The sequence below is a fragment of the Atractosteus spatula genome, chromosome 9 (genome assembly GCF_055471065.1).
Source record: "Atractosteus spatula isolate fAtrSpa1 chromosome 9, fAtrSpa1.hap1, whole genome shotgun sequence".
NCBI lineage: Eukaryota > Metazoa > Chordata > Actinopteri > Semionotiformes > Lepisosteidae > Atractosteus > Atractosteus spatula.
In genome coordinates, this window is record NC_142714.1 from 22785799 (window position 1) to 22796960 (window position 11162).

The 11162-nt window shown below is 39.0% G+C and overlaps 1 protein-coding gene across 2 annotated transcripts in view; it reads right to left on the reverse strand.

Moving 5' to 3' along the window:
• Positions 1–971, reverse strand: part of LOC148828425 (cysteine-rich protein 2-like) — a 31125-nt gene extending 30154 nt beyond the window's left edge. For both annotated transcript variants that reach the window (XM_088925043.1, XM_088925042.1), the window contains exon 1: positions 807–971. In XM_088925043.1, coding sequence (XP_088781169.1) covers positions 807–849 — 43 coding nt within the window. In that variant the 5' untranslated portion in view covers positions 850–971. The remainder of the gene's footprint in view (positions 1–806) is intronic.
• Between the last annotated feature and the right edge of the window lie 10191 nt (positions 972–11162).

Sequence of the window (11162 nt, forward strand, 5' to 3'; positions counted from 1 at the left end):
TCAGAAACAGACACTTGATCAACTGGCCTCATATCATTCATGTCGACATTCCATATTTTCTAATACGGCTCAGTGTCATTTTGTTAATATTTTTATGGAGCACACCTCTGGTATAAAAAAATTAAGTTGCACTGTCTTTGAGCTAGTTTTTTTGGGGAAACTGCGCTAAAAAATATAGCCTAATGTGCTCCTTAGCCTTTTCCCGAATCAAACACAGCTTTCAACTATATACGTAGCATATGTTTCAGCTATGTACTGTAAGTATTTTCATTTTTTATTGACAGCGCAAACCCTCTTCAGAAATGCATCCTTAATACCTCTAGTTCAGCCAAGCCGTGCAAATAATTCTTTCATGCATAGTCTTCGTAATGAATTGTGCCAGAGCTTAAAATGAATAACGAGGGAAATTAGATAGCCTAATCTATTATGTTTATCCTTAATATTAAAAAAAATCCAACACACCACATGCACGATTAATCACAACCCAATTTTACTATCCGACTCCCACAACCGAAAATAAATCGCAGAATCGCACGGACCCACCTAACATCTTTAATGGACATTACAGAACAGCTTGCAGGTGTGAAAGACAGCGCTAGCCATCCCCTTGTTTTACGTGAATCTAGTACATCTCGCTTGCATTTCTTCCAGAAAAGATGGCTTATGTCGAAAATAACAAAATACATACAATATTTAACAAATATTTTTTTAATGTTCGCGTATAAAGTATTCTTGAAAAAAAGCGGGGTACCAGATAGCACCTTCACCGAAACCTATTATACCCATCTTGTAAAGATGTCACTTACCGAAATATACGGTTTTGTCGCATTTGGGACATTTGGATGCCATGATTTTGAAATTCAACGTCACGGTCTACTTTCTCTGACTGCTGCTTGCTATCTCCCTATCCTCCCAGGCACAAGCGCTTTTTCCAGGGAGAGCAGCATCACTTGCGAAGCCCTTCTAGGTTTGCATAAACACGCCCAGTACTCCCTGTAGACCACGCCTCCTCCGACGCTGGTTGGTCACTCTTCGGCCAGGTTGGGGGCGAAATGGACAACGACAGTGGGTTGGGCCGGTTGCTGAAATTCAGAAGAAATCAATGGGGTCTTTCACTTGGTAATGAATAACGTTTCAAACGAAACAAACCGTTACGTTTCGAATTGCTCTAGCTTTTGTAAGAGATGAGCTTCACATTTACTTCATGGCCGGGGCTGTACACGTGAGGTACTGTGAAATTAGGAAAACTGAAATTCTAACTTTCAAACATGAGCAGTAAAAAGACATGTGGCTTGCTATAAACTACTGTTAAATTGATTTTTATGAATAATATATTTTCTTTGCTGGGGATATTTTGGCTTTAACGTGATAACGTAATAAAAGATCCGTGTTTCTATTTGTCCCATGAGAAAATACGATGGTTGAAACATAAATGAGCAAAATCTGAGTGTCTTTCTGTGATTCGTACTGTATTCTGGGAAAAAGACAAAGGGTGAAGAACTTTAATCCTGAACATTAGCAATACTTGCGGTCTTATGCAGTATGTCTCTGCATATCCCCGTTAATTTTGGACATTCAGGATACTGTAGGGTTCAGTTCGCTTTGCTCAGACCCACAGCAGCGAAGCGAAGGGTTTTGGACTCCTGGCCGTCTTCAGTGAACAATTCCATAGGTTCTATAGGCGATATCAACGTCTCCACTTCATTAGTGCTAAGTCATCCGTGCGTGACCTCTGCACATACCCAGTCTTTAGGTTCAGCAGTCCTTTTATTCAGAAATTCATCTAAAGTTTAGTGAGGCTCATGTATAGACGCTCAATACATATAACAAGCTCAGTCAACTTTAAATCCGGTGAACCTGTAGGGGCTATAATTTATCATTTTCCAATGAGTGAGTACAGAAGCATGTTTGAGTTTACCTCTGTGCCACTAATGTCGCTGAACACTGTTACACAGCTGACTGTATTGGGTTTACTGAATTCAAGTGCAGGCTGAAGAAAAATATTTGTGTGGACAGGGAGAGACCAAGGCAAGGCAGACAAGGACTGAGAAAGCAGACTAAACCTGCATTTTCCAGCCCCACTTCCAGGAAACAGCTGTGCCTTCTGTTATTATGCTGCAGCAGAGTTTTTAATCACAATCTGTATCATATCAACTTTCTCTTTAGGGGGTATTTTAAAATTTGGTCTTTAATCTGTTTAAACCTTTGCTGTGATGAAGTTGTTTGGAATAGTAAGAGTGCAGGCTTACTTATTTCTGTATATGAATTGCCTGCATCAATGAGTTCTTAATTTTAGGACAAAAAATAAAAGAGAATGTTTTGCTGATATGGGCCTGTTTACCGAGAGCTTGTTTATAAAAGCTGAACTCCCCACTTATACAGACGTAGTCACTGACAGAAGCTATGAGATTTGTCACAGGGTTAAATATGTCAGAGGGCATTCTGTTTCCTGCCCTCCATAGCAGACAAGAAGAAATATTGGTAAGGCTTTACTTGTTATCAAAGCCTGGTTGGTAATAAGTAAAGTGGTAAAACGTTTTATTGTATTGTGTAGTAATTATGAAGAAGTTAAGTAGGAGTGTTTTTTTAGCTTCATTCAAGTTACAGTAAGTGCTGCCAAAGTACTTGTGCCTTTTATCGACTGGGGTAATAGGCAGACCTATCACCAAGACACATTTTCAGTGGACAGCTTGATAGCATAAAGACATGAGTGTCACTCGATAAAACATGCCAGGCAATACACACTGAAATATATCTTTTGTCTTTTATTCTAAGATTTTGGCTTTCTGCTATGTACTGTATTATTTTTTGAGTCTGCAACTTCACAAATAGGCCATAAACTTTGCAGTAGCAAATAATGAAACCAAAGCAAAAACAGTTTTTAATTCATCATAGTTAAATGTAATTAGACTTTGAAGATTCACATTCTTTAAATAAGAACCATACTCTTTGTAGCTTCATAACACACTCATTAACTTTAACACATAGTAAGGTTCATCAAGCACAAAAGAATTTCATACAGAAAATAAAATGTTCAAAACAGGTTTAAATGACCATCAATCCGAAAAGTTTGCATTTCAGTTTTACATACACAACAGTCTTAATACTGTATCTTTGACATTTTAGATCTGTCTCATCAATGTGAATATTTGAAGTATTCTTCTAAAATAAGTTTATTATCAGATCAAATAAGGAGGTTTTGTTCATCGTGTAAGATAACAATTGTTGAACATTACGAACAAATGAAAACATTGATGTACAGTACCATGCAAACTATGCTTTGAAGATTAATAGTTTTAAACACTCATAATTAAAATTTACCTCATTTTACCTCATACATTTTGTTATAAACAGGGGGTTACGAAAATGGAGAAAATCAGAATTGACCGAGCGGATTAGTCAATAATAAAATCAATATTCATAACCCCCAACTTGTAAGTGATTTCTGCAGAATATACCCAAGAGACTGGTATAATTAGAGGTATGTGAATTCTTTGTTCTCTGGCACAGCTTTGGTGAAAAGAGTAATAATCCAGGAATACATGGTTAAAAAAATATTTATTAACGATGAAATTATTATAAACACTACACTACACACAACATAAACATACAACACACAAGTTACTGTATTTACAGTCTATACAGTCAAGGCGTTTCAGAGGCCTAAAGTTCTAATCATGCAGAACACCCCAGACTGCTACCAAGTATTTGACTCTTGAATTATGCCAACAGAGGCCAAAATAAGAGATAAACTGCCTTATATGGAATACAACCAGCAGTAAATCTCTCTCTCATCAAACTTGGATGCCACAAAAAACTGGGAGCCTATTTCCCTATTCTAAAAATGCACCCCTAAGCAGGAAAGGCCAACTGAAATATTCTTGACTCGGCAAACCCATGTTCTTTAAAAACACAGAATAGCAAGGTCTCTGCGTCAAGGTCCAGATACTTAGCTCTAATCGCGATTTGTTCAGATGATCGTGAAGATCATGAAAGGGCTCTTGCCTGGTGCAAGCTTCAAGTTCCAACTCCTCCTCACTCTTCTGTCTCTTGTGGTCTGACCTTCTCTTTTTCTCCTTTTTACTTTCCTCTCTCTGTGGTCTTGATCTGTTCTTATATGGTTTCTTTCTGGACTGTTGATTGGTAATCATTTACCCAGACCAAATGATTGGTAATCATTTACCAAGAACTTAATTAACTAGGTAAACCAAGATAAACTTTATGATTGATTTTGATTACAGGATCTGAACCCCCTACATCCCACCAAACATCCCCTCTGGAAATGGAAATGTTTACAAAGCCAGGTGTTACACACTTCCTAGTCAACCATATGTGTAACAATATTATTATACTGACATGCAAGAACATCACTGTTTGATAGGCAACCCAACAGAAAGAAAGACAGGAAATGAAGCCCCTGGAGAGTTTCTAAAACGTGGTGAACTAAAAGACAGAATCAGAGTTTTAATTACTGAATGACTACTCTTATCAACAAATAGAAGCCCATTTTCATATTTTAGGGGGCTGTGAAACTGTAATTGTAATGTGGTAACGTAGATATTAGAAAATGTTGAAGAAGAAACCAAATTCCCTAAAATGAATGTCAATTTCCTCAGGTTTCAGCATGAAAAAAACCACAATACTTGGAGAGAATTGATCAAGAGTTCTATCCATAGCACCTCTATTTGAATCCTAAAGTATCTCAATTCATAACATTTGTTTGATTTGTATATGCAGCTGTTAATACTAGTGTTCTATCACTGAATGCCAGAGGCTTTCAAAATTTTCGTTGATGTTTTGTAAATATAACATTCTACCAGAGAGCCTTGAGTGACTAAGAAGCCTGGCTTATAATTCTGTGAGTCACCGTGCGAACATTAATGCATATCAGGATTAAAATCATTTGACCTTGAAAGTGTAAACATTTTGTCTTAATGGAACAGAGGTGCTTCACTGTTATCCCACTTGGACTGATTTCAACATAGACACTATTTAACTGGTGCTTGTAATATTTAGTTTAACAGCACTTTGTCACAGACATGAACAACTTGCCAAGGTAATCATTAAATACCACCAGATAATAATCAATGAATCCATGTTTTTATATAAGAACAGTTACCAATGAGAGGAGGGTATTTGGCCCGTCTAGTCCATTTGGTAGTTAGTAGTTAATTGCTCCAAGTATCTCATCCATCCATTTCTTGGAAGACACCAGGGTATTGGCTTCCACAACATGGCTAGATAGCTTGTTCCACACTCCCACAACCCTTTGTGTAAAGAAGAGCCTGCTGTCCTCTGCTTTAAGTGCACTTCCATGTAGTTTCCAATTATGTAAGTATCAGGATATACATAAACAGTAGGTTGGACGTATTCAGGACATTTTCACATTGTGGAACAAGGCAGTGTCTTCTTTATGCTGTAATAACAAACATAGATCACTGCTGTCTTAGTAGTCTTTAGACTACTTCTTAAGTCTAGAATAAACATTAATTACATAGTAAAACTAGTTGCATGTGAATGCATTATGAAAATACATGACATAGAATCAACGTAATAAAAAACTATTACCTAAATACAAAAATTCAGCAATTGGTGTACCCATTTAGATATTGTGAGGCATCTCTTCTTATATCAAAACTGTCGTTTTTACATCTGGGTACAAGATTTTAGCCCTGTACAGGATAAGCCCTATACAGAATTAATGGATTACATCAGAGATGTATACATCTTTTTACACACCAGTATTAAAACTTACATAATTGTACAGTGGGAGACTTTCGCTACAAACATACTATATACAAACAAAAGGAACAAGTAAAATCCTACAAGAAATCCTAACAAGCTTACAAAAAACAGCAATAAGTAATAAGAGGTTCTATTTATATTTCAATTCATACATGTAGAACAAAGTTCTAGTATAGCCACATCTGTAATATTGTATTTGCTGTATATGTGATCTCTCTTCAAAAAGCATAAACAAAATATGAGACAAACACAACACCTTCTTAGTGAAGAAAAATATTAAAAGGAAAAAAATAGATTGGCTGTGGTACATAGTTTTAAATTGCGTGGCTAGCAGAAAGCTTAATAGAATGCAATTTCACCCCAGCAGTATTTTTATACAGAATTAGCAATAAATACAGGCCTCCCAAGAGACCCAACCAATGAAGGTGTTCACAACAGCAAATGCTGAGCTCTGTGATTTAGTTTCCGCAGTTCGATGGGATGGGATTCTCCAAGAAGTGTTGCACAATTGGCTGAGCATGGCTGGGTGAGATTAGTCAGAGACCAGATCGACCCCTGTGGTCTCCCAGGGGTCTTGCAGTCTTGCCAGTGCCTTTGGTGAGGAACACAACTCTACTCCAATCAGCACTTGTCCTGCATTAGGGGGCGGTACTGCCTGTGATGTGTTGAAAGGCAATTGGCTTGAAGTGGGGTGGGACAGAAAAGGAAAATGTATAGCTTACATAGCCTAAATGCCTTGCTGTTGTCATTATGTTTTTCTGTCTTTTGGCACATTTGGGTAAAAGCCCAACAGGGCTTGAGTCCTCTTCCCTGCTGAGTCTTTCTCTGCATTGGTAGAAAGGAGACTACAATAATATACAGTGGGCACCACCCCTCCACACACACATACACACTCTCACGTACACAAATGTGAACGCTCCAGATGTGAATACTTTTCTGAGACTCTGGATCTTTGTGGTATAATCTGAGAAATCCTAGCGGTGCCTTGTGGTCTTAAAAATATTCTCCCTTTCACACTGCTTGCTCGATCAGCTTGTTGTTGTAGCTTGTTTGAACTCAGCAAAGAAAGCTTTATGCTAGCATTGTCTATCATCTTGGTTTCGTACAGAAATTTAGGAGATTATTTAAAGTATCAAGAACTAGGATCAGAAACCCTAGGAATTATCACCCACATATTACTGTGAATCATACTGCCTGAATGCCTCCATATTAAAATAAGCATTATTACATAACCCTAAGCACAGAATGGAACAGGCACAAACACTGCAAAATCTAGTAGGATGGCCTTGTGCAAGACCAGACACAGAAACACGTGTTGAATCAGTACTGCAGTTTTGTATAATGAGTGGAAAGTTCCTGGATAGCCACTGACATCTGTAGCTAGGCTATTTCACTAAAAACCCAGTTCATTAAGATGTGATGCATTACAATTCTATTTTTTCTGGCCTCTGGCAATATATAGTCTCATGACTTGCTTAGTCAGTGTCAAATGTAAAGAAAATTATATTTGAAATAATCCTGTATTTCCCAGTAAAAGCCACTATTCTCAAGAACCCACTGTTCCCATTTCATCCTTGCATTACAGACATTTCAGCTAGCCAGTTAACCTAGAGAAGAGCAGGGAGCAGACTGCCATTGCTCTCACACAGTAGACCGTATGACTCTCAATGGAATGCTTTATCTACAGCATTTTAAGTACTTTCCATTACCAGCAAGCTTTATAAATAAAATGTGTTTGGAACACATGTCCTTTAAGGTTTAAGGAATGGACAATGGCTTTAACTCCATGTTGACTGATACTGATGGTAAATATCACAATTCTCCAGTGCAGGTTTAAGAATTGGTGTTTCTTAATTCTGGGCACTTTCAACAAACAAAATGAAAACTGTGATTCACTTACTATCCTTCCCCCTCTATGAATTGGCTACATTACTTTGTTCTCCTCCCCCCCCCCCCCCCCTCCGACGGCAGGCAGAGCGACGCACCGGTTGGAGTATTCTCGGTTGCATTTAATGGCAACATCAGCTCAAAGATTTGGTTCGAACCACCAAATGGAGACGGGCGTGCCGACAAGCGGACCCTGCTGATGCGGGATTAACACTAGGATGAGAGAGATTCACTTACTATCCTTATCCTTTCTTACTATTTGGGTGGACACCAAACTACCAATGAAGCAAGATGGTCTGAATGACATCCTCTCTTTCCCAACATTTCTGTAATTAAGGCTTAAAATAGGAAACAGAAATTAACCAACTATATGCTTCTTGACTAATTAATACCTTTGTAACATTCAGTCCATAATAAAAGAATGATTGTTTTGAATGTGTGCTTTCCTTGTCTTAACTGACTGAAGGCCCAGCACTTGAATATGTGGGGTTAGTGTGCAAGGTTGATATATTTTGACTGTGGAAATTAACATGGTTCTATAAATGAAACTTAAGGAGTTAAACTTAATATTGACAAACAGCCGATACAAGCCAGGATACACCCTGGACAGGACGCCAGTCCATCACAGGACACACACAAACACACACACTCACACCAGGGCCAGTTTTTCCTGATGATTATCAACCTACCAGAATATCTTTGGACTATGGGAGAAAACTGGACCATCCAGCAATAACCCATGTGAAGATGGGGAAAACATACAAACACCATGTAGATAGCACCCCAGGTCCAAAATTGAACCCAGGACCCCAGCACTATACTACCATGCCAAAATAATGTAACAAAAAGGCAAAATATAATTAGCAGCATTTGCATTCAGTAGTTAATGACACATGTATGCATAGAGAGCAGAATTATGTGCATCACACAGTGTTTTTGGTAATATTCTCCATACTGACAAATATGTACATTTATTTATTGCTTGAGCGTGCGACTGTCTTCAAAACTGAGCTGTTACAAATGCACGCTACACTATTAGGATTATAATCAAGTCTTATCTGGGCTGCATGGTTACTGAGATGGTTCACAGTTTGCACGTCAGTAGTAGATGTGAATAAGTTTCCTTTTCACAGGCCCAAGAGCTGGTTCAACATTGTTGGTTTATTAGCTAGATATTTCCATTATACTTGTCCACGACTGCACAAACAATGTTCATTTTTCACATGAAGACTTGGAGCTCCCACTGGGGTTTTGGAATGTTGCATATCTTAAAATAAACGATCTGGATTTTTAAACATGGAAGCGGGCTGTCAGATGGAAGAATTGGGCGTACAGCTTGGAGAGACTGACAATTTTCCAGCCCAGATATCGCCTTTCCTTCTCCAGATAGCTGAGTCCACTTGCTGGGGAAGCAGCAGATGGATACCTATCAATGGGTTTATGAAACCCAAGGGCTTTCTTTCCCATTTAGAGCTGTACAGCCAATATGTAACAGAAAAAGAGAAGCCTGCTGATTCTGAGCTTTTTTCAGTTGTCTTTGCAGTCCTTAAATCCTCTGCTCCCGGCAGAAAGCAGCTTTTTGCATTAAGCACATTTGAATAACATACATAAGTAGTGGATTTTTTAATTTATCAAATCTTATATGTTCTGTATTTTATGGTTAAATTACCAGAATCAGGGCATTGTTAACAGAATTGTAGCTCACCGTAGTTTGATTCATGATCTCAGGCCCTGCAACAAAAATGATTTTTCAAAGCTTAGTGTTTGTTCACAGGGTAAACTGTGCAGAATAAAATATCCATGGTGAAAAAAGTAAAAGAACACCCATATTCGAGCCACCACAGCTCATTGGGTCAGAGCCCAGTCCTATACTGGTTGCCTAGCAGAAAAGAGAGCACATCACTTCCTACTGTATTACCTCCACAGCAATGCTGGTTCCCACTTCTGCAGATGGGTGAACTGGAGCAAATGGGGTAAAGTACTGTGCCTCTCACTACAATAACATTCCCAGTAGCAGAGACTTGGACCCACAACCTGCAAGTCATGAGATCAAAGACTTACCCATTACTCTTTGCCACCCTCAAAAATTGTAAAACTACAAACTACTTTCTCAAGAAATATATCATATCATCACATCACTTTCAATAACTGCTTATCCAATTCAGGGTCAAGGTGGCCTGGAGCCTGTCCCAAAAAGTACTGGGCACAAGGCAGGATACACCCTGTACAAGACACCAGTCCGTCGCAAGGTACACACAGACACAAATATACATTACTCATATACTCACACCTGGGCCAATTTTTACAGAAGCCAGTAAAAATATCAGTATGACTTTGGACTGTGAGAGAATCTGTAACACAAAGAAAAGCCACATGAACACAGGGAGAACATGAAACATCCACACATATCACCCCATGAAATGAACCCATTGCTGCAAGACAGCAATGCTAACCGCTGTGCCACGATACTATATCTCGAGAAACACGGTGTGTATTACACTATAATGCGTTTTGTAATGAGACAATGATGAATGATGCACATGCAGTACACAGATACAGTCATATACTGTAGAGTGAAGAGTATTTATTTGTCCACAGCTGGATGAAATTGTCCGTGAAACTGTGGGTTCTTTTAAGCCTTATTTTCAAGCATGTCACAAAAAAACAAACTGTCTTTATTCAAAAGCCTAGCCATAAAGATGTTTTAATTCAGGACCAAAAGCTAAGGTTGTCACAGAAGTACAGAGGCCAGCGTGCCTTGAATGTTTACAATGTCTCAAACGCGAGAATGGGGATGCTTTGGATAACTGGTGGTGTCTGATAAATGACTGAAGAAATTGCTCTGTCGTCGCGACGCTGTGATTCACAGACCCCAGGCTTTCTTCCAACTCTTTTCTCTAACGTTCCTCCTCTGCCGCCCGCAAAGAAAGAGTTCTGAAGACACAAAGACATGACGCCCTCACAAGTGTGCCGTGTCTGTTGGGCTGGAATCCTGCCACACAGTTGCTCGGGACAATCTTTTTTATTTTAAGTGTGAAACCTACACATTGCTGGGGTGGCTGGAGAAAAGCTCCCCGTGTCTGAGCTGGCAGTTGTTCGTACCCCTTCTCAGTGCCAATTCCTGTGTCTTGGCATCTGCACACTTCCCTTCCCAAAGACTGCTGTCTGCGTAAGTATTTACAAGCGTCTGGCAGTTGTCTGTCACCCGAGTTACAAAGAAAGTCTCCTCATGTTCTGCATACCCCCACTCTAGGGTGGGGATGCCATGTAAAGCTATCTTCAAGGACACAGTAGCACACATGTGTTTCTGCTAAATCTCTTACTATAGAAATTTGGCCACCTCCTGCACTTTCATCACCCCCAGAGACTGTAAATCAGTCAGGGTCGATCTCACTTACAATGCTTCTATTTTCACTCTGTTTTGTCCTGGTGGTGACATTTAATTTGGGCTGTTTCTACCTTTTGTGTTCTGACAAATTGGCTTTGTTATGGAGAGCAAAAACGTTTTTTTTTCAAATGTGCTTTTCACC